Below are 23,974 nucleotides of genomic sequence, written 5' to 3'. Positions count from 1 at the left end.
GCCTCCAACGGCCGCTCTCTGACCTCCTAACGGCCCCCGCGCCTCCAACGGCCGCTCTGCAGCCTCCTAACGGCCCCCGCGCCTCCAACGGCCGCTCTGCAGCCTCCTAACGGCCCCCGCGCCTCCAACGGCCGCTCTGCAGCCTCCTAACGGCTGCTCTCTGGTCTCAATGGCTGCTCTCCGGTTTCCTGCGGTCACCACAGTCCTTGTTTTTCTGACCTGTTTAACCACCCCTCGGGCTTCCTGTGGACATGGAGCGTGTGGCATTCACAGCCTGTGAGCTTCGTTGTGACTGTAGGCAGTTTTGGGGCTCGCTGCTCTTGTTAGGGCCCCTCTGCAATGAAACGAAAACAGAACTTGCTCAAAAAGCATCACCAGATGCACACAATCTTCACTTAGTTCAGCCACCGTTCCACATGTGGTAAACTACTGTGAGAGTGAAGACTTTAATAAATCTGCTGCTTGAAATACCAAAATTCAGGAACAATTACAGGAGCATTCAGCAGAGAAAACTACTCATGTGGACATCAGGTAAAGGCAAACAAGAATTGTTCTTTAATAACTCATCTGTTGTGTAAAGCTTAGCCTGCACTCTCAGCAATTGTGTGCTGGCCTTTTTCCCAGGGAGAAGCTTCAAACCTTTCTCAGTGTTGGGAATACAGATTTTAGGCCAGCCCATCCATATAGGTAAGAATGTCCACAGAGATTTTGCAGTTTGCACCACTTAGGATATGGCCCCTGCCATATGTTAATCCAGAGACAGGAATGGCAGTTGTGTGTGCACTGTGTAGTAGCAAACTACTTTTTACATACTCCCGTATTATTACATCCTAAAGCAAGTGGGGAAAATGGCAGGAATGCTGAAGCCTTCACTTATTTCCACAGTGATTATTATTGCCTAATCCAGGGACTTATTTCCACTTCCTTTTGAGACAATTGGCAGTTTTGCCATCCAGAGCACGATCACACTTGTTGATAATTGCTATCTGCTTATGCTGTGCAATCCAAAAAAGATAAAATTAAAAAAAAAAAGGCAGACAAGAGATGCAAAGAAAATAAGTATTCTAATCATCAGGAAAACGTGGGAGAATTAATTTGTGCTTTCAAGAATTGTTATTATATTCTTCAACTCCTCTAAAGCAGTTTTCCAGCCACATAGTGAGTTTGCCCCATGTGCCCTTGTGTACTGTATTAGAAGTAGCTTTTGTAGGGTATTACCTACCAGTAGATTTTGAGATTCTTGATAAAAAGCAAAATAGCCAACTTTGTTGTGTTCTGATGGTTCTTTTGCGCTGCTGCTTTGAAAAGGGATGATGTCTGCAAGTCTGACCAAATTCCTCTAAAAAATGCCAGTCTGCAGTGCAGCATCATGGGCACTTGCTACTGAAGACTCTGCAAGTGGTGTCCGGGGGCTGTTGCAGTTGCCACAGTCAAACATGCAGTAGGTGCCCAGCTCTCTGAGAACATGAGGTTTTACAAGTGCAGGCTTTAAGCATTTTAATTTCCCTGAAAAAGGTCGGTTTTTTCATGTCCAGTCACTCTCCTGTTTATTGAGCTCCGTTGATTTTCTTTTAAAAACACAAATTCTTGTGAGAAGAGCTTCACTTTATTTGGAAATATATTTTGTGGTGGTTTAGGCTAATAGATGCAGGGGGGAAACATTTTAAAATATTTGTTTGAGAAGAGCTGTATGTGCCCGGCTCCAGTCGATGGCTCTCGGATGAATTAAGTGCTAGGCGATGCAGGATATTTTTGTAAAATGTCTTGTGTAGACTAAATTGTACATTTGTGAAAACGTACTTTGTTCCTGATCTTGTTGCTTATCCTATCCTTGGACAAAATACATAGTTTGTTAGAACTGATAAATAAAACAATGGCACAAGAAAATAATGAAAAAACAGCACTTACATTGATGCTGACATGTAATTAACTTTTTTTTACCCTATGATTTCTTTAATCATAATTGTTTTTCACTTTCATATGACTTCCCTCAGTGTTTTTTCAGATGGAGAGCTATCTGAATCATGCTGTTGCCTCATGACTGCAGTCTATGTGGGTGAGTGTATCTACCAAAACGACAGAAAAACAGCCTGTTTTTTTTTCCCACACCACAGACAGATAACACTTTTCCCAGAGCAGACCAAACTCACTTCCACATAGACATGAACAACTGCACTGCGAGGGGGTAGGTTCTAGCTGGCTGTACATCCTATTGATTCCAAAGATGCAGGAGAACTTCCTCAGCTAATTTCTTCTTTGAAGTATGATTAAGGCAGCAAGCACACTCACTTGGATCCTTCTGAATCTGAACTCAAAAGTAACTTGTGCCATTTACCATTCTGTACATTCTGTATGTAACGTTTCTGAACATTCTGTATGTAATGTTTCTTTCTCCATTTGTCCTTTTAAAGGTATTTAGATTTTATCCAATATTCCACATGGAAGGTAACTCTCTTTCAGTAGCATTATCTGGTATGGGATCCAATAGCACCAAAGCCATGCATTGAAACCAACTCCATAATGAAGTCCCTTGGCTCCTACAAGCAAACAGGAATAAGGGATCCCAGTGGTACCAGAGTAATGTGGCAATGGGGCTGCTCTGCCCCTGTTCTGGCTGTGGGTGATTTTGGGATTCCTGTGTCACTTCCAAGTGAATCCATACAGATACCACCTGAGACCACCTTTGTGTTTGGCTTTGTTGCTAGAATTACTGTTTGTCAAGAAACAGGAATTGTGCAATTAATCTGGACTGTCTTCATGAAAGTGGATCAGAGACTTGGAGTGGATTTCGATCAGTGCCCTAGGAAGATAAGACTACAACTGAGATATCAGAAATAGTTATCCTATAGGCAATGCTTCAAAGTTATACCAAAATTATATTAAAAAAAAAAAAACTTTGTATATATAGCTATGATGGTTCTCAATTTTGTAGACACTACAAACATTTTTTTTTTTTTTTTTTGCTCCTCATGGATACATTCAGCAGCTTCACCTATTATTCCTAATGTCCTTTGCTACTAGTTCAGTAATGCCACATATTTGGCTTTTGTATCTTCCCATGTAGTCTACTTGATGCAGCTATGTTTCACTTGGGCGATTACACTTATGTTGCTGGCATCAAAGGATATCATCACAAATTTGTCTCCTGGGTGGAAGTACAGCACAGAGGACTGGATATTTTTTGGTTGCACTCAGATAGACAGAATAAAAAAAAATCTCAGCAAAAATCCTGACTCATTTCTCTTCCATAGCTCTTTTCTCTTTAATCCTTAGAAAAGTTCCTTCTCTCCCTGTCCTTTCCCTGCTCTCCTTTGCACTGATAGTGTGCAGAAATCTAATCTTGCTAATCTGCTAAGCAACTATCACAGTGCTTTTTTTTTTTTTTCTTTTTTTCCCCATATGGATATAGAAGATCAAAATCTAGTCAGTGTTTCTGACATTTGAATGTACTTGCAAAATACTTCTTTTACCTCAAGTAGATGGCATCCTCCCGAAGTCAACTGAAAGGCATTGCCTGGAAGCCCCAAAAGTCATTTGGTATTTATTCAAAAAGCCAGTGAACAGAAAGCACAAAGTTTTAACAAGTGGCATGCAAAGAGACTTCCTGTTCATCGAGGCTCTGATTTGGTTAGTTATTTAATCTTAACAGATCTGTTAAGTCTCAAAAGGTTATTTATCCAACCTCCAATAACAGGCACTAACTTCTACTAAACTTAAATTTTCTAATAAGCTTTTTATTGTTCTTTAGAGTTGAAAATATACTTTCTGAGACTCTTTGAGCTTTTAAAACTGTAAATATCCATCTCAAACTTATCCCAAACTGAAAAAAGGTGACTAGTACTTGCAACAAAACTAACTATAAGCCACTTTTCATTACAGATGCCAACTCTTGGTTAGTCTGGGGGGTTATTTACTATTCAAGGCATCTTAATGTCAAATGTGAGAGCTGACATGTCTCTCAAAAGGAGAATTGCAAACTTCAGGATCTATGTCTAAGAAATGCTTGATAATAATGAGCCCTTCTATTGCCATAGGATTTTCAGAGTGTAATTCATCACTCCACAAAGCAGCCTGAGAGCTGTGCATTGGTGGCTTAGGAGACTGGCTGCATAGGAGACTGTCAGTTAGAGAGATGCAATTTATATCCAGGCTGAAAGCTGGAAAAAAAATCAGTACAATTTGCTCATAATACATTTGTGGACTGGGGACTAGCAAGGGGATGACAATTAAAGAAAGAGTTGTCATATCATGAAGACTTCATTAGCAAAGGGTAAGTCCCCAATAGGGGACTTTAATAGATAATAGCATTTCTGCTACACATTCATGTGATAATAAAAATGTCCTTTTCTTGATAGTAACATGACCTGGTAATTATCGTTGGTAGGGAGTATCGTGTTCTTAGATCTTCACTGAATTTTGTAATGATTAAACTAGTCTTCAGAGCCGGTTCTAAGTTGGGAATTCCATTAATTTTGACATTCCCTTTTTTTTTTCCTCTTGATTTGATTTATACTTTGTTCCATGTGCCAAGTGACCTTAACCTGCTTACAGAAAAATTCCTTTTATTTTTTAAGCCTTTTGCAAAAGTTTTACACTTTCAGACATGAAATTCTAGGACCTTTCTTTGTCCACATATTCGTTATGTCTGACTCATAAGAAGGGTTGTGACATCTCCCTGCATATTCATAGCCTTATAATCGTCATCACTGCAACCTGGCAATGCAGCCTGAGGCAGCTGCAATCCAGAGTTGAGTGGAGCATTTGTTCACTGCTGATTAATACATATTTAAGAGATAATAAGAATAGTGAGACACAAGCTCTGAATGATGGCTGGAGATGCAGAATGCCTTGGAAGTTCAGTGGTAAAAATACCAGCCAGGGCAGCATATCTCAGATCAATTTTCCACTTAGTCACTGTGCCACAAAACTAAGCAAAGGTAGATCAGTTTCCTGTGGACATAGGCTTTGCTTTTGTTTGCTCCCCTTATTTGCTGTGCTGATAACAGCTTGCTGCCCCCTTTCATATTCAAATCTTACACAAACTTTGCTCCTGAACTAGTCTCAGGAGAGAGGCCCTGTGAACAACCAGTGTTGTCTTCTCAGCAGAACAGCATGTTCATCACCAAAGCCTGAGCAGCCACCATTTCGGTTCCAGCTGGCTAACAAGAATCCCTAAAAATAAGTGGTGCTGCTGCCTGCCTTAGATGAACCAGCTGTCTTTTCCAGCTGCTGCTTCAGTGCATCTCCCATCTGCTTTGGCTCCAGCAAAACATTCATGTTTTGAAGGATTTACTTCTATCCCAGCTAAGTCAGTGGGATCACAGTCCTATCTAAAAGAGAAGTGTTGCTTCTTGTGCTGTCTTTTATTAATGTGCATGGAATAATGAACAATAAGGGATCTGGTGGGGGATTAAAAGAAAGGCAAGTAAAAAAGAAGGAACACGTGTGCCTCAGACTCATCCCTGGCCTTTCCTTAAGAGCTATTGGGCTTTATCATGTTCAAGCAGAGTCATAGAACTATTATGGTTGGAAAAAGACCTTCAAGATCATAAAGTACGACCGTTAAGGTGCTCAGCACCCTGCCTGCTAATCCATGTCCCTAAGTGCCTCATCTCCATGTTTCTTAACGGTGCCAGGGATGGTGCCCCCACCACTTCCCTGGGCAGCCAGGTCCATGCGTCACTTCTGGCAAAGCGTTTGTGACAAGTTGTTTTCACTGGGCTAGTAGGCAAGTAGAGAGTCATGTATCTTATTTAAATCTTACCAGTGGAATATTTGGGACATTTTGGTCCTGCTTACATTTTGAAAAGCCTGGCTGTATCTGAGTATTATGCAGAATCTTGCACAGTGTGATGTTTGATAGGCTCAAAGAAATAGCTAAAGATCAGGATGGATGAGACATAAAGAAGGGAAATGTATGTAAATACTGGGTGTTCCATTTTGGGTCAGGTTTGGTACAGTTAAAGGAAATTGTTTGTGTTCTCAGTAACAGAGATCTGGGGGAGAAGCTTCTCTCTACCATCTTCTCCAGATGAAGATCTGTGCATGTTTACTTACACCTGTCTGCCTCCATAATGGCTATTTTCATGTGTTTTTCCTTAGTTTCGGGAGACAAGCTAGTAAAGCAGACAGCTTCCTAGCAGTAGTCTTATTTTAGGAATAGTCTTTAGTTACTTTGTGAAGAAGCCTGGCTGTCGACATAGCAACAGACTCAGTTCTCAGCGTCAGTTCTCAGCGTCTAAAGTCGGTTCTACACCCGTCAGTCCCCAAAGTCTCCAAACATGTATAAAGTATGATTAATCCAAATTTTATTTATATTACCAGATTATAGACACTTTTTCTTTTCTAAATCACCGACCATAGAATATTATCCATTATCTCCTGGATCAAGCAGAAGACTAGTATTTTTGGCTGAAGTATTTTTCCCTGAAATATTTTTTAAATTTGAAAATGTCTTTAAAATTTCAAAAGAAAGAGACTTGATTCTATCACCTGAATGTATCTATAGTTGTATGTTTATTTATATATATATAGACATGCACATACATGTATCATAAAATTGTCACAATTACAACAGTTTGCAGAACACAGAAGCCCATGTCAAAAACAGTTAAGTGTGAAACAGCCAGAGAAGCCGAGGATGGCAGCCTGGTGTGAGGCTTTTATTTAATTTCTATTTTAAGCCTTTATTCTGTTTTATAATGCCCAAATGAGCTTGCTGCCTTGGTACTGAGCTGCTGTTGGTGGCAGAGCGCACTTCACATGCTCCCAACCTTTCCAAGTGCTGTCTGCTGAGACAGAGTCACCAGCCCAAAGACAAGTGTTTATCAGAAATCACTTCATTCTAATTGATCTCCTCCCTGACACACTTTAGTAGCTTATGTTTCAGACTGGAGAACTGCCATTACTAGGCATTAGTTGTCAAGGTAACAACACAGCTGTCCTTCGGAAAAAAGAACCTAAAGCGCTTGAGTGATGACAAAATTATAGGAGAATCATTTCTAAACAGCCATGTTCAGAATTTTAATCGAAAAGAAGCCTTGATTAAAAAAAAAAAAAAAAAAAAAAAAAAAAAAAAAAAAAAAAAAAAAAAAAAAAAAAAAAAACCTAACAAAACCTAACAGCTGCATTCTTTTGCTTCATTAGTAAATTTAGTTTTGTTTTGTTTATAGTGAATGAAGGGGTGCAAAGATCATACAAAATCACTAGTGCAAGCAATTTTCCTTCTTTTCAAGCATGCCTTCTTCCTGACATAATTACAGCTAATGATTTGTTGCATTCTGCATCTGCAGTAATTGTGATTTCATCCTGATTTTTAATCACTGTCTCCTTGCTATTCTTTTGGAAATGTGGCCAGAAGCTTCAGGGGGGCAGAAAGTTAAGGGGCCACTGATGCCAATGATGACTATTCATTCTAATGCCCATGAAAATTTTGACAGGAATAATAAGTAATAGGACAAAGTACAGCATTCAGTGTGCTACACAACACTAAATGCCTGGTAAGCAACCCCCCTAGTGTTAGTCATAAAGCTAAAGCCTGTTTACAATTTCCATTTTTGCCCAAAATCTCTGTTATGCCCATCAACATTCAGTTCAGATTTTAACATCTGTTGGAAAATCTGCCTGCCTATTCTTTGTCTCAGTGGAGGCATAGGAGCTTTTGCTTTAGCTTGTGTTGCTCCTGCGGCTGAGGGACACCTTGTTCCTTGCAATGGCCTGGCCTTTTTAAAAGCCTTGTATGGCCCTGGTCTGTTCTCTCATGGCTCCTGAGGAGGACTTGGAAACAACTGCAGAAGAACTGGCTCTTTGTAGGCCTTCCTCCAGAGAGTCCTAGAGTCCAGAAAGCTTTCTGAAATAGAAACATGTCAGAGGCAGGTGCAGCTCAATACATGTGAGATAGTGAAAGCACTGAATGCAAAATCCACCCAAGTTTGAGCAGCAGGACCTGATGAGGTTCCTACAGAAACACTTTGCCTGCTAGAGATGATGGGGCCTGTTCCGCGGCTCGTGGGAGGGTGAGCACAAGCAGAACGGCACTGCCCGCCTGCACGCGCTTCGACAGAGGCTGAACGTGTTTTACCTGCTCGCTGCTAAGAGGAGTAAAAGTGCTGTTTACAAAGCCTGTCAGCTGAAAGCAGCACTGCTGAAAATTAAGGATGTAGCCATTGGATTTAGATTAAGAGCATCACGAATAACTCAGCACTTAGCAATCAAAGTAGTAAAATCTTGGAAGCAGTTTTGGTGAATTGCAGGAAGGGAAGGGTTTGTAAACAGCAAAATCCAAAAATGCAAAGTTGTTGCTGGGATTTTAAGAAATAAGGTGTCTGTTAGAGCGGTTAGGCCTTGGAGCACACTCTCCAAGAAAGTGCTGAGGAAGTGCTGAAAACTACTCAGTCACCATTTCTGCAATTCCTTCTGGCAGACAATACAGAACAGGGAACATGCCACCGAGGTAAATTAGGGCTAAATGCTGGACCATGATCTTCATTTTGGTGGAATACCCCTTTTCCAGTACTTTTTCTAAATATTTTCTTCCTTCTCATCTCTACTGTGAAATTCTTCTGTTCCTTTGTTATATATAGAATATATCTTATTGCTTTCTCCTCTTTTTGGTGGCAGCTGTGGGCCTCGTGGTGCTGTGTACAGCCTGAATGCAGTTTGCTAGTTGGTGTTGCAGCAGTTGCTCATGTGAATATGATAATAAGTGGTGCCACAATCACAATGCTGTGGTTTTTCAGCAAAGAAATGATGTAAATAGCTGTGTCACTTCACTGCTTAAATATGGGGAACAGCGTTTTAAATATAATACCATGTTCACTAAAGGATGTGCAGGAACAAACTCCCAGTTATTAATTACTTAAAGCCTATTAGCTTACAGACACTTCATTCACACACTCTGCTTGAAGGCTGGCCTTTCTGAGAAGCAATTTTGAGGTGATTTTTTATGCTGTTTTTATGCTGTTAGTTGGTGTTAATGGGCTGCGATAGCCGGGAGCTCGGCGTGCCGGGGGTGCTGGGGGCACACGGGTGGTGCTGCGGGGGCGCTGGCGGGCAGCGGCCCCGCGGCAGCACGCGCGGCAGGGACGGGGCTCGCCGTTGACCCCGAGCGAGCCCCGCGGGCCCAGGGCTGCCTTTGCGCGAGCGGTCAGTGCTTGGGAAGCCGGCGGAGGAAACGGCAGCGGCGCTGGCTGCTGCTGCTGGCGGAGGCCGCATAGAGCCCCCCTGTGGCCGCTGCCTTGTGAAGCAATTGGGCTGTCAAAAACACTCCGGAATAGCCCTTCTTTTGTGAAAAAACGCTTCCTGCGTTCCATTGCGCTTGTGAAAGACGTGCAGCAGCAACATCCTGCGGGGGTAAGGCAGGTCGCAGGTACCTGGTTGCAGGTGGCAGTGGTGGGATGCGGGCTGCCTGTCCTTCACTCCTGCCTGCCCCCAAGTTCTGTAACTGCCCTGGTCCCCTCGGCTGCCCAGGTCACCTCAGACCCGCTCACATAAACCCCGACCTCTCGCGACTGCCTCACCTGGCCGCCCTTAGACCGCTAGGAACTGAACCCGTAGCGGCACTCGCCACAACGCTGCTTTGAGATTCTAGATGCAAACGGCCAAAGTCTGACTCTGCCCTGGGCCTCGCTCTGCGTTTGCTCCAGGACATTTTCTCTCTGGCAGCTTCTCCAACAACATTATTTCAGGTCAGGCTGCCTTTCCCGCAGCACTTCAGCCCTACCGCCCTAGGAGGGGCAGCGGGAGGTGTCCGCCCTTCGCTCCCCGTGGCCACAGCGGGACATGAGCGGAGGCTGCGGAGGCCGAACGACCTTGGGGGTCTCGGGTCTCCCGCTGCAACGGGCGCCGCGGCCCCGCCCCGCCCCGCCCCTCGGCGCGCCGCCCATTGGACCCCGGAGCGTCCGCCGCGGCCTCTGGCCAATCACAGCTGTGCTCGGCGCTGACGTAGCGCGGGGCCGACTCCCGGGAAAGTTTGAAATCGGCGCGGCGGGCGCGGCGGGCGGGTGCGCAGCATGGACGGTGCGGGGCACCGCGACCCGCAGCTGCAGGAGCGCGAGCAGGAGCGCGAGCAGGAGCGCGCCGAGAGCGGCGCCGACCCGCGGGAGCGCGAGCACGAGCGCGCAGATCCGCACGAGCGCACCGAGCAGCTCGGCCCGGGTAGGGGGCGCTGTTCCCCGAGAGGCGCGGGTGGGCAGTGGCTCGCGGTGGCGGCTCGGGGGGGCGCGGAGGGCTCGTCGCTCCTGGGGGAGCGGCTGTGTTGGCAACAGCTGTAGAACTGGCAACAGCTGTAGAGTCCACCCTTTTAGGAACGGGGTGAAATCCCTGGAGGAGAGAGTGAGCATCCAAATGACAGCTGTCCCATCCCCAGGGAATGTGAGGATCTTGTGCTGAGCGGAAATTCTTTGGGAAGAGGGAAGTGGGTGATGATCGGGTTGAGCTGACTCCCTGTGGGGTTGCCTTCCCCCAGATGTGCCCCAGGAAGATGACGATGCCTGCAGCGACTATGGGAGTCGTGACAAGCCAGGAACTGCTTTAGGAAGGACTGTGCCGGATGGGAATGTGCTTTTTCCAGATATTTTTCAAACTGATAATCTTTTGTTTTATGAGAGATTTAAAGCTTACCAGGATTACATATTGGGTAAGTAATTTCTTGGTAAGAAAACATACCCATATTTCTTGTACTCACTTTTAACATGATCCAATTTAAATAGATGCAATTCTGTATGATTCTGCAAGATCCAGGTAACAATTGGGGCTAGAAAGGGTCTAGAGTCCTGACTATTGCTTGTCAGATTACCCTACCATAACTTGAGCTGCTCTAGCTGAAGGACAGAGAGCCAATGGCGTTAGTGTAAGTAAATCTGAATGACTGACAGGCTGAGGTGCAAATGCTGGATTCTGTGCCTTGTTTTAGGTAGTCTCACTAATATCATCTTCTTGTGTGTAGACACACTGTGTAGTTTGAGACACCTTATCTGCTTAATACCACAGGCACTGAAAAGCCCTTGATACCCAGTAGATTGAGGCTGGATCTCTTGCTCCTTCACAGAGGTGTAAAGCTAGTGACATCCCTCAGTTCTCCCCATGCTGAGAGACAGCAACAGCACTGGCAGCTATGAGCAGAGCAGGACACAGTCCGGTTTTGGATGTGATAGAGGAATGATCTAACTTGGTTGAATTTATTTTTTCCAGCAATATGGAAGAGTTTATTGTATTAGACGTGCTGTCTTCAATTTCTTTTTAGCTGACTGCAAAGCTTCTGAGGTGAAAGAATTCACATCTGAGTACTTGGAGAAGGTCCTGGAGCCATCAGGATGGCAAGCAATCTGGCGCACCAATGTGTTCGAGGTGCTGGTTGAGGTAAGCAGAACGCACATTCGCAGCCACTTGTCTGCAGTTAGCATTATATACCTCTCTGTTAGCGGGCAACTTAGTTATCTTTAAAGTTTATAAGTTGGTAGAAAATAGTATCCTTTTCCTAATCCTGTTGCCAATGATGTCTAGAGCAATAGAGCTGTCTTTAAAGGCAGCCCTGCTCTGAACTGCTCAGTATCTTATAACCCAGTGCTTTTCCTTCACCTCAAAGCATGAGGTTGGAGCTCATGATCTGATACTAACATGCACAAGAGGCTGCTATTCCATGAGACACTGCGCAAAAACAGCTCTTCAGAGCTGTGGCACATGGTACAATTTCAGGAAACCAAGTACTAAGTGGATTGTCTATTTTTAGATTTGTTTCATTGCTTAGTCTTGGAATTCACCTGTCTTCTGTTTAAAAAATACTTTTGCTACTGAATTATAGCATTGATAGAGAGCAAGTAAGTTATATTTTCCTTTGGGACACAAACCCGAAGATGAATGATGTTGAGTTGCTTGCAAGCTCTCTGGAAAATGATTCTCAGAGGAGCCCATAGTAACTATAAGAATTTATTTGATTGAGTCTGGACTTGAGCAATCTTTGCAATGTGGAAAGGGTTTTGCACACATGGGTGTGAGCAGCTTAATCTGGGGGTTATCACTTCAGTTGAATAGTTTGCTGCACTCTGCAAAGTGCGTTGGTTTATGGGGGGCAGCTGTTTTCACAGGAACACCCACGGGCTGAATGCACTGGTTTGGCCTCCTCAACTGAGCCCAAGGGTCCGTGCAGAGGTGTCTGTTCCAACAGGTGGTTGACGTGGAGTGCTCGGTTCTGAAGGCGGTGGTGCGCTGCAGCGAGCCGCTCCTGTGCGAGTCGCGGGTTAGCACCTTCACGTCAGAGAGCGTGCGGGAGCTGCTGGAGCTCAAGGAGCATCAGATACCCCTGCAGGAGCTGTGGGTTGTGTACGATGAGTCGGGAGAGTTTGACCAGACAGCACTAGCCATAGAGCATGTCAGGTAGGAAATTCTCAAGGTTTCGTTTTTGTCATGAACAGAAATTTTTCTACATTCTGGGAGTATGTATCTGGTGCCCTGTTCAGTGAGCTCTTATGGTCATGCTAGCAGCCAGGCAGGCCCGGTTTTTCAAAGCAGATGAGCTGCCTGCTACTGTGAGAGCTCCAAGGACTGGTCGCTCTCAGGTAATCGGGCATGAGATGGATCTTCCTGGAGCTTATGGCCATGCTGCTTTTGGTGTCCAAAGGGAAAGAATAGATGGTAATTTCTTTCCCTCCCTTGTTCCATACCCCAGATTGGGCTGTATCACCTTGCTGGCTCTAGTGCAGTATTCTTTTCTATAACAATACTGGATTTTTTCACCCTTTTGTCTCATTCCTTTCTTTTCTCATGCTTTGCTTCCTCCCGTAAATATGTTCATTCTCAGGTATCTGTTCACATCTTGTCCTGTTCTTTTCTCCCTCCTTCATCTCTGTGCCCCCTCTCCTCTTGCTTGTGTACTGTGCACTGTTTAAAACTGCTCACAAATGAGCAGTAGGACTGGACTGAGAAACTAAAGTAGGAGGAAGAGCCACCATCTGCAACATGGGCCGCATTTCTGAAGCGGCTGATGCAGCAAGAGAGGGGGAGAAGAGCCCTGTTCTGTTAGGAAACTTCATGCTGTGTTCAGCATTGCTCACTAGTGCAGACTGGAGCTTGAAAGATTAACATGATAGATTTGCTTAGGCACAGCTTAACTGAAGGATGAATTACTAAACCCAAAAAGTATTTGTATCTCTAGTACCTCCAGAGTGTAAGTCTTATTTTCAAAACCAACTTTTAACTGCTCAATGTGTTTTAATGCAAGTCAGGGGCACCCAGACTGTAACAAATTATGAAATTTAAAAAGATAAAACTAGATCTAGTTAAATAGTTCATGAGAAAGATGACTTTTTTTGTGTACTATAGGACATTTTTGTGTCTATAGGACAGTGACGGAGTGGGACGGAGAGTCATCTTTTGAGCTCAATTCTTGTAATTATATGTCTATTTCCAGTTCTGTTTCTGCTCGGGTAAATGTGACCTCCCCAAAGTGTGTTTAAATGCTTTCTTTGTTTCGAAAGGTTCTTCTACAAGTGCATCTGGAGGACTTGGGATGAGGAAGAGGAGGATGATTTTGATTACTTTGTGCGATGTGTTGAGCCTCGACTGAGATTGTAAGTGTAACTTCTTTGCTAGGTAAAACCACAGGTAAAGGTGATGTGAAAATAGTAACATAATTTTCAAAGAAAGCCCTTTATTAGTAAACCAAAGAAAGTCTGCTCTAGCAGCAGTTGCTGTCTGACACTCAAAATTGTGTGCAGAGAGGGGGCAGCTGAGCTTGCTGCTTCATTTCTGAATCTGTCTGGTTTTCCTTTCAATCCTTCACCTCCCATCAGATGGCGCTCCAGATCCAGCTATAACCTCAGCTTGCAGCCTGAGTGCCCTGCAAGTACAAGCAATCCTAACTAGGGCTGCTGTGAGGTGCTCTCACCCTTTTGGCATAGAGTAAGAATGAGAATGGAGGAGAATGTAAGCAAAAACTTGAAGGAGAGAGAGGAGAGGAGAAGGTCTGTATTTCTTTTCATGGTGGAATTAGCTGACATTAGCTTTTCCAACGGTGGATTTGTGATGTCATTCAGCCATATGAACTGACTCAGTGGCCAGGGAAGCAGTCTGGTTGTATCTTGAGGGCACTAAATAACTACAGTGTACCATAAAATATACCTGGAGTCAATAATTGAACAACAGTTCCAACAGGAAATTAGTCCTAAGATTTGACACCATGTCTGTTTTTATTGTTTTTTTTTTTCTTTAAAGCTATTGTTCAATCCTTGTTTCTTGTGTATTATAACTTACTGTGAGTATCCAAATGCTTTGGTCATTCATATACAAGTCTGATGCTGCTATGATGCTAGAGAATTGGATTAATGAATATTTAACGCTTACCTGTCATTTAAAATATATCATTAAATCTCAAAGTGTTTTACAAAAGGAAGTAGTATCATTACATGCACAGTAAAATGACTATGAGCCTTCCTATCAAACAGGGGCTATGTGACATTTTAGGCCTCTGCTATGCCTGGGCTTTTTCTTGAGATTATGCAAATTAGGGGGAAGTTGAGATATGGATATCATGCATTTGGGAGGTGTTTATACTTTAGTGTCACCAGCAAATGACTGTTCTGTAACCATGTGTCAAGAGATAGAGTTTATTATTTTTTTAAGAAGTAGCATGTGGCTTTACGTCGGAGTAGAATCTTTTAGTGAGAATCCAAAATACCCTAAAAGTCTTCAAGCAAAAAGTAAATGTTTTCCTTTCTCATTCTCCCAGGTTTGATGTAAAGCCCGTACTCTAAGTTATGATGATGTTGGTGCTATCCTGTGTTGTGATCTATGCACTGACATGACAACTCATAGATAAGAGTCATCTCGAATGTATGGAAACACATGATGCTTTAAGCTTTTCAGGTCTCTGGTGAGCACTGTTTTGATTGGAACAGATAGCATCCTTACGCTGCACATCAGCTCATGCTAGTCTGTTGAGGCACATAAAGCTGTATGAACCATTTCCCCAAAGCTTGGGCAAAAAAACTTTAATGCACTTTCACAGCAACAAGCCCTAAAAGGACTATATATTTCAGGGCTGTATTGCATACAACATCCAGTATCCTTTGAGTATTTTATACTTCTATATTTCTATGAATTATTTTGCTCTTAGTCATCCTGAATTCACTTACTATTGCTTCTAGCAACCTTGCTGCCAAAATTTTGTGAGGCTTTTCTGAGTCTGTATACCTTGTTTATCACAACTGCATAAATGTTTACTGCTCTCACTCCAGACTCTATTGCTCTTCATTGCATCCTGTAAGTGTGTCCCATGAAGAACCTCTGAAAGTGGAGAGAATATCTTAGCCTATATTTCATTTGGTGTCCAGAGCAGAGCTATTCATGCTGCATTCAATTGCTTTTCTACAAAATTTGGTGATGGGAGTTATTTCAGTCTTGTTTTATTTGTACTGTTGATTATTATCAAGCTTCTTTGTAGTAACCTTGATTGGTGCTGCACAGCTGGCTCTTGGCACTGTTTCTCAGATGTCTTAATTTTTCGGACTTTGGCAATGCAACTTCAGACTGGAATCCTCTGGCCTGGATTTCTTTTGTACATCCCTGTTGGGATGATGCAAAATATACTATGTATTGCTCATCTCTTCATCCAGTCCTGATGTTATCTGTCTCATTCATTATCTTGAATAATTTCTTTGTTTTCACCAAGTCATTTAGATTGTTGCGAGTGGACTTCACTTTATAGGTTTTTAATTAGCACATAATTGCATCTTTTTTTCTAAAACATGCTTAAAAATAGATTATTTTTTATCTTTTTACTGTTAAATCTCACTTTTTGTAGTTATACTTGTGTGTTTTAGAATAAGTTTTTCATCAGTTTTTCATCTTTCAATGTGGATGGGGAACTATTTAGAGAAAGTAGTATGTTTGTGTGTGTGTTCAGGCTCTTTGGTTTTGCTGTTTTCAAGAAGGTTCAATAGCGTTGCTGGAGACCGCAGACAATTTTGACTGAAGTTTTGAGCTAAAGCTCCTCAGATTCTCTGTGGATTTCTATTCAGTCCTTTGAGCTTGTGCATTTGAGAAATACTAACTCCTTGTTCTGAATTGCAGGCACTATGACATCCTTGAGCATCGCGTTCCCTCTGGGCTTGTGACCGATTACCAAAACTTGCTGTCCCAGTGTGAGGATCTCTACAAGAAGTTTTTAGACCTGAGGAGCAGCATGTCAAGCAGTGATTCAGACTCAGAAATAGAAAATGTCTCCATGGTGGAAGGACTAAAACTATACGAGAAGATAGAGCACTTAAAACAAAAGCTAAAATTAATTGAGAATCCTCTTTTGAGGTACTTACTGGGTTTGTGTAATCAGGAGATTTACGTGCAAAATCTTCTGAAGAAAGAACTGGTGGTTTTGTTCCTCTTGTTTTAGGTATGTGTTTGGTTACCAAAAATACAGCGGTCTCCAAGCTAAAGGACTGAGACCAACGGGTGCCAAGATCACTCATGTTGTGGCCTCAACCATGATGGCAGGTCTGTTGCAGTCCTTGATAAGGGATAAACTTTGTCCTGAATCTCATGGGGAAGAACTAGAAATACAGGTACAGTAACAGTTGTTGTCTGTCACCTAATACTTTTCTCCTTGAAACTAAATTTACTAATTAACAAAAATGAATATTGCGTGAATGTAGCATCTGGTAACATGATAAGGTTGCTTTTCCACATAGTTTCAAGTCCAAAAGCAATGCTCGTAAATTAAATGGTAAGTGGAAAGATTGGAAGGCATATATTTTTTGATACATTTGTCTTCCAAATATTCAATATAAGCTGTTTCCTTCCTGTACATATGCAATAATAAAATATCCAGTGTAAACATTCTGTAATGAAACATGTGGAGATAATATTAAATATATATTCTTTGTAATGTTTTTTACTTAATTTTAAGATATCTGTATCTTTTGATCTGACTCTAGTAATGATGATCTAGGGTTGAATTGCTGTGGATTCCTTGGGGACAAATGAAATTGCTTGCTGTGTTCTTGTCAAGCTTACAAATTACAGATGGACCAAACAATGCTAGAGGGAAGCATCCAGATTGATTTTTTTTTCTTTCCTTTTTTTTTTTTTTTTGGGGGGGGGGAGGGGGGACAGACAGACAGGGGGACACACATGACACTATAAATCAAATTGAGTTGACACCTGAAACATTCGTTTACTATGTGTAACCTGAAAATTGCTGGGGAGCAATGAACATTCAGTTTTCTGTACTATTTTTTGTCTTTCGAAAGAGAATCCTCTAATGGTATTGGTGAGGAATGTCAGTACCTCTTTAGGTATTGAAGCCTTTTATAAGAAAAGGACCATGCAGACCTCGTATCTGCCACTGCAGCATCTAAATTTTATTTTGGAGCAAAGGGTTAGGTCAGTTTTCAGACCATCTCAAACCTGATTGCTGAGTTTTTTTTTTTGTTTGTGCTTTTCTTTTCCTTCTGTCATGCATTTCTCTGGTAATTCAGGGCAAGTCACCTGAGGCACAATTCAAATGTTCACCTGGAACCCAGGCACATTGAGGTCTTTCCCGTGCATCTGCTTTTCAGTCTGGCGCTCTGCCCCAATTTTCTCATGGGGGAGCAGGCATAAACATCAAACGAATGTTTTAAGGCTGATTATGTCCAGAGAGTGTGCTGTACTTTTTGAATTCAAAGTAGAAATGGTTATTGGTACCTTTAAAAGGGGTTACTTCTAAACAAAAGCAGCAACATTGAACTGAAAAGAATCTCCAAGGCATAAATATAAGCTATCTTTGTAACAGTTTTCAGGAGTTGTTGTTTGTCTTTAACAGTTTCACAGTGATCCACTGGCAGCTGTAAATGCCTGCTATGAAGGAGACACTGTCATCATCTGCCCTGGTCGTTACGTTGTAGATGGTGTGTTCTGCATTGCTGATTCAATTGAACTAGAAGGTAGGGGCTTTCTAACCTAACTCTTAAAACCATATAAAATGTGTGACCTAAAACAAACTAGCTTTGCAGAAAATATGTTTGGTGGTGTTTGTGTCTGGTTCTGTTATTCCTTTTTTTTTTTAACTGAGGCACTTTTTTTTGGTAGCAAGCACAGAAGTCTCTTGGACACTTGCGAGGCTTTAATTATTAGAGCCAGTAACTTAAGAGTATATGGGAGATGTTCTTCTGATTCTGTTTTGCTTGCCTAAATCTCCTTCCAAGGAATACTCTTGGACTGGATGCCAGCATGGTGCTGGTAAATATGGAATGCAAATAGCCACGTGCTACTGGATTTTTGTTTATGGCACTTGTTGCATGTCATCTATGTGTGTGCAGGCTGCCAGTGTGGATTTGTGCTGTTATGTGGAGTGCATGGACACAGAAGGGTACTAATGATTGGACATCTGTATTTATTTTGTAGAAACTACATATGTGTCTAATTCTGTCTCAAAATATTTCTGTGTGATCAGGTTCTAAAAAGAAATAGGTCTGCTTTGTTTAGGATACATTGCTGTCTTTTCACATTTCTTGAATTCTGGTTATTGCTCAGATTTAGGTATGCTCTCCATTAGCAGTTTACCAAACAGTTTGAAGTGAAGATTACAGCTTGTAGTATAATAGGCCATATATCACTGTGGGCACTGTGCAGCTGTTCAGACACTTCAGCTGTATTTTTTCAACTTCATCTTGTCAATTCTTCTTAATGGGAAGATGGCCCGGAGTTTAATTTCCTGCTGTTCTGGGCTATATTTTTCTTGTCTCTTCTGTTTTGTGAGCATCACTTTCTCAGCCTTCTTTTGTATGTTTTACCTATACAGATATGAATGGTGCAGGACCTCAGAGTGCTTTATTTCTCTGTGAGAATGGTGCTGTTGTGAAGTACTGCTGAGTGGTGTTTGTGGCAACTACTTTTTTAGCTTTGCAGGGGCAGTAATACCAGTGGTGAAGCAGCACAGCCATTAAAGGATGAGCTGCTCTATTTTTAAAGAGCAGAGAATATAAATAAGTATCTTTAGTAGAAGCCACTCAAATAATGAACTTAAATCAGGGCATTTAATCTCTTTATATGGACTTCTCTTAGAGAAATTTTTATAGCAGTAGTAGCAGCTGAAAACGTTTGAAGTAGGAGCATCAAGGGAAACTTTGCTGGCACTAATCTGAACAGTGGCTGTTTAGGTAGCTTTCTTAGCATGAAGGGGTGACTCATCAAAGGTATCATGTCACTTTGCTTAGTAGAGCTTTAATACTTTCCATTCACTGTGCAAGTCAGTATTAGGGTTGAAAGTATGAAGATTAGTAAGTCAGGGATAAATAACTTAGAAGAACTGAGCAAGGTTTAAGCCCAGGAAAATCATGGTAAGGGTTTAGCACTTGATGGAAATAGTTTAGCAAAGACACACCAGAACTTCTCTTCTGCTTACACAGTGAGTTGGGATCCTGTCATCAACCTGCTTAGTAACAGTGATGAGTTTTACTGCACGGCCATTGTCTTTAGTCCCTGTGGGGTTGCTTAGTGCTCAGGAAGGTCTGCGGTCCTGTCTAGGCTCTGTGCTGAGCACCCTTGAGGGTGGTGTTTGCCACCAGCCTCCTGCTACAGCTGCTGCTGCTGGTGTTGAATACTACGTAAGCTAGCAGTGTGGTTACAAGATGTCCAGGGAGCCTGTAAGACAGTTATTCTTAAAGCCTTTGCATTGTATAATAACCTCTGTTTCTGCAGTAGCCTGCAGTTGAGCTGGATCTGCCACTTGCTGTCCCACTGTGCTCTCCTATTACCTACGAGCAACAAATTGCCCCTTGCAGACTCCCTAGGGGTGACCATAAATCAGCAGCGATGGAAAAAGACTTCTCAATAGTGTAGCATGCTGAAGTATCAGTCACGTAATGACTTTAAATCTGCTGTCTTTAAAAACTTTCTGCCAACTCTTTTTTAAAAAGCTTTTTATTTTTTAACTTTTCTTGCACATAAGAGTGTTTATGTACTTGGTTTATTTATGTACTTGGTTACCCTGCTCAGGCATTTCTTAGCTGAGTTCATGTGCATTTTCAGAAAATGATAGGAGTCATGCTGCTTTAGCAGACATTGCATTATTGCCTTTCTTATCATGATTCTTGTCTGTGACAAGCAATAACAGCTCTACATGCTCATAAATTTCACTATAAGTGGTTGAATGCTGACAGCGGTGGATGGCTTCCTAAATCAGTGTTGGCATATGCTTGTGCAAGTTTGTTATTAATTTGGAGGCCTGTGTAAGAGGGACACATTAGTTTTGACCCAAGTTTCATTTACACATGGAAACTGAGTGAATCCTTTTAACAGTGTGAAGTGCAAGTGCTCCTGCTTTCCTGCCCAGTGGTGCCAAATGCTTCCTTGCCCTTTTGGAGCCTCTGCCCTATCCTAAGAACTTGTGTGTACCTACTAAGCATCTCAATGTTACCTTGTGTCTTCTGCTTTAAGGCTATGGTTTGCCAGATGATATCGTGATAGAAAAGCAAGGGAGAGGAGACAACTTTGTTGACTGTACAGGAGCCAATATAAAGATCTCCAATCTGAAGCTAGTCCAACATGATGCTGTGGAGGGGGTTTTAAGTAAGTAGTAAAAGTGTTTTGACCTTTTTGTGAAGCTTTCATAATTTACTGATAGAATTAAAGCTGTGCTCCCATTTTAGTTTACCAAAATATAGTGGAGGAGAATTATAAAGGTATCAAGGCTTGACTATTTAAAATTTATTTTAAATGCTTATAATATGGAGATCAAACTTTTCTTGATCTTTCAAGCTGCTGTGGTGCTCAAGCTATATTCCTACTTGAATAAGACCATTTGACCTGATTTTTGTGCTGCTAAGGCTACCTGACTCTGCTGCAGAGCCTATTCCAAACTGCCTGCAAAAGGAAATTTCTCCTTTCAAAAGAAGTCCCTTGGCAATATTCAGCTTCAGCTGAACCAGCCGGCTTTCCATTCCTCAGACAGCATAGATGAGTAATTGCTGCTAGCATGGTCAACCTGAGGTCCAAATAAAGCTGTTTCCAGTGAGATTATTGGCCACAGCATTCTGTCCTTGAAGAAGGTGCTAATTAATGTCCAAGAGACATCTTGTTCAAGACTTGCTAAAAATATTTATCAACAGCTATATAAGGGTATTTATTCTTAGCTCAAAAGTCTCTTAGGGATATAAAGATTTTTTATTGTCACTAGATGCAGTTTCTTGCACCCCCAGGAAGAAGAACCTTGAGACAAATCCAGCTAGTGCTCCTTTGCAGTAGCATTCCTGTTTATATTAGAAAAATAATGTGTCCAAAGTATTCTAAGCAAATCAGTAAAATAAATCAAGTTAAAGTGGATAAAATTAAAACAGGAATTTTACCACACTGTAAAAACGCTGTAAGTTCATCTGTCTGTAGGAAAGGTTTGCCTCTGCAGAGCTGATTCAGTTAACTGTATTGGTTGTCTGTGTATGCAGATGTTCACCATGGGAAAACCACCCTGGAGAACTGCGTATTGCAGTGTGAGACCACAGGCATAACGGTGCGAACAGCAGCCGAGCTGGTCATGAAGAAGTCAGATCTGTACGGTGCTAAGGTATGAACAAGTTCTTAACACTGTCTTGATTCCCGAAGTTAAACAAAGACTGCTCCAAGGAAGTAATACAGTCAGTAAAGGGGGAGAGAACCTTTGGGAATTTGCTTGACAGCTGCATTCTGACGTTAAGAAGTCCCTGGGATCACTCTCTAAGGCTTCAATGCGAGTATCTGATGCTGACTTGTGGGGGATGCTGTATGAGAATTGCAAAGTAACAAAGTGACATCTGTGATGTAGTGGTTGCTATGTTGTTGGATTGTTTCATTCACCATTGAGTGGTGGCAGTTATGTTGTAAAGGGGCCTTCAGCCTCGGACATGCACTCATTGAGCTAGTTAACAAAGCCCCAAAGCTGGAGCGGTAACATGATTTTATATTGTGCAAATGGGAGATGAGCATGAAGACCCCAATGGAGTTGTCAAATGATTTTGGAAGTGTGCCTGAACCGCCAACTTCATCTTGCAGGGTGCTGGCGTGGAAATTTATCCGGGAAGTATGTGCACCCTGCTAGACAACGGCATACACCACTGCAAGGAGGGAATCCTTATAAAGGTCAGTTCCAGGCAGAGTGTGCTTGTAAAAGCTCATAGTTGCTAGGACTGATGGAAATAACTTGTGTTGAGGTTGCCCTGTAGACTTCCTGTTCTTATGGGCAGAACTCATATCTCTCACCTATGATGATGGTGCCCGTTGTTTGCTTGGGAATCTAAATCTGACTAAAACTGCAAAAGTTTGCATTCCTTTCACTGCATGTCACACCTTGGGTTCCTTTTTTTGCTGTAGAACTTTCTAGATGAGAATTATGATATCCCCAAGATAACCATGGTCAATAACATGATTCATAATAACGAAGGGTATGGAGTAGTCCTGGTTAAACCAACAATCCCATCTGATGTAAAGGATATTTCAGCAGTAAAAAGAGAAGGTATGTTTGTCTGGAAATTGGATTGTGTAATTCATGAGAAGGTATCTTAAACTTCCTAATAATGTCTGGATAGATTTAGCCAGAATAGATCTTCATAACTTTCAATTTACTGGAGTTTCCCAAAGGATGATCTTGACACAGAGAAATACTATGGATGTTTGTGCACCATGCTGTTTATGCTGTTTTCTGACCATGCTCTATGTGCACTTCTGACTTAAATTCCTTAAATATCTTCGCCTCTGAGTAGGCAGAGTCTGGGGCTGATGACCTCATTGGATCATAGAGCAGAGGGATCAGAAAGAAATTAGAAATGGGGGTTGTCTTATATGGGTTTTCTGGTTCCTGGTCATTCCCTACATGGTTTTCCCTTTATGCCCCACAGCTGAGACATAGTTTGTTTTACCCAGCTTGCCAGTGCAGAAATTGTTCCCTGCAGAATGTAAAATGTGACACCTGTATTCCCCATGTTATGTCTCAGTCAGAAAGACTCTCAAGTGCACAATAGTTTTCTTTAATGTGCTTCACCATCAGTTGGCCTACTGAAGTCATGTCATGATGAAAAAACCTTTTTCCTTAAGCATTGTAAGCTGTATTTGGAATATGTGCCTGTCACTAAATAGTTTCCAAAAAGTGTATGGGATGTGGAGAAACCATTAAGATTAGGGCAGGGGAGGGGGAAGAAAATGCCAGGGCTGTTTTGCATGATCAGTGATAACATTCTCATTGTTCTCCGACTTAGAGAATACACGGGCTCACCCAGGCAGTGAGAGTGCCTGTGCGGAGGCCCTCGGGCACGAAGAGCTACCTGAATGTATAACCGCTGATCTGGAGCGCTACGAGCAAGCTGTGATTGCTGAGCAAGCTGAAAGCAATTATGAAATTGCAAACGAACTTGGTGCCACTTCTGCAAAGAAAAGCCAGATGCACAAGAAAAGGCTGAGTGAACTGGGAATCACAGAAGCTGATGACAACTTAATGTCACAGGAAATGTTTGTTTCGATTGTGGACAACCAGTTCAAATGGAATGGGAAAGGGAGCTTTGGTACCTTTCTTTTCTGACTGTCCTCACTTTTTAATGGCTTGGCAGTATAAGATTTGCACAGCTATTAATATCATTGCTGTCACTGCTGCTTTGCAAGGAATTGGTCTATTTCATCTGCCTTCCATTATGTTATTAAAATGTGATAAGTATTTTTTAGCAACTTATTGCATGTGGAAATTTTGCTTCCTTGCTGCAAATACAAACAGCATGGTGGAGAAAAAAGCAGAACTCTAATAGGGAAACTTTGCATGGAGTCTGCTAGTCTATATGCTTGTCCTTTGCTGGCTGATTAATTTTTTTTGAGTGTATTTATTTAACTTGTAAATATAAAAACACTTTTTAAAAAAGTCTACCATGGAAGGATGGACAAAAAAGTGCAGCAGCTAATGATAAATTCCTCTCTTTTTTCTTAAAACACAGCTAACCTGTAGCTGATTCCTCTGGAAATTGGCTGAATTTTTCATTTTGCACATTAA

At 42.1% G+C, this 23,974-nt stretch overlaps 1 protein-coding gene across 1 annotated transcript; it reads left to right on the top strand.

Annotated features, from left to right (window-relative positions):
- Positions 1–183: 183 nt before the first annotated feature.
- SHCBP1 (SHC binding and spindle associated 1) lies at positions 184–23,764 on the top strand. Its single transcript, XM_026042428.1, has 14 exons — positions 184–531; positions 2,006–2,056; positions 10,466–10,636; positions 11,243–11,358; positions 12,164–12,372; positions 13,473–13,565; positions 16,066–16,299; positions 16,385–16,553; positions 17,795–17,915; positions 20,410–20,541; positions 21,414–21,532; positions 21,997–22,083; positions 22,315–22,456; positions 23,196–23,764. Exons 1-14 carry the CDS (start codon positions 519–521, stop codon positions 23,513–23,515), a joined length of 1,977 nt encoding a protein of 658 aa, XP_025898213.1. The 5' UTR covers positions 184–518; the 3' UTR covers positions 23,516–23,764.
- Positions 23,765–23,974: the final 210 nt, after the last annotated feature.

The sequence above is a fragment of the Nothoprocta perdicaria genome, unplaced genomic scaffold (genome assembly GCF_003342845.1).
Source record: "Nothoprocta perdicaria isolate Ctin4 unplaced genomic scaffold, notPer1 scaffold_30, whole genome shotgun sequence".
In the NCBI taxonomy this organism is placed as follows: Eukaryota; Metazoa; Chordata; class Aves; order Tinamiformes; family Tinamidae; genus Nothoprocta; species Nothoprocta perdicaria.
This window is presented reverse-complemented; position numbering and strand designations above follow the sequence as displayed.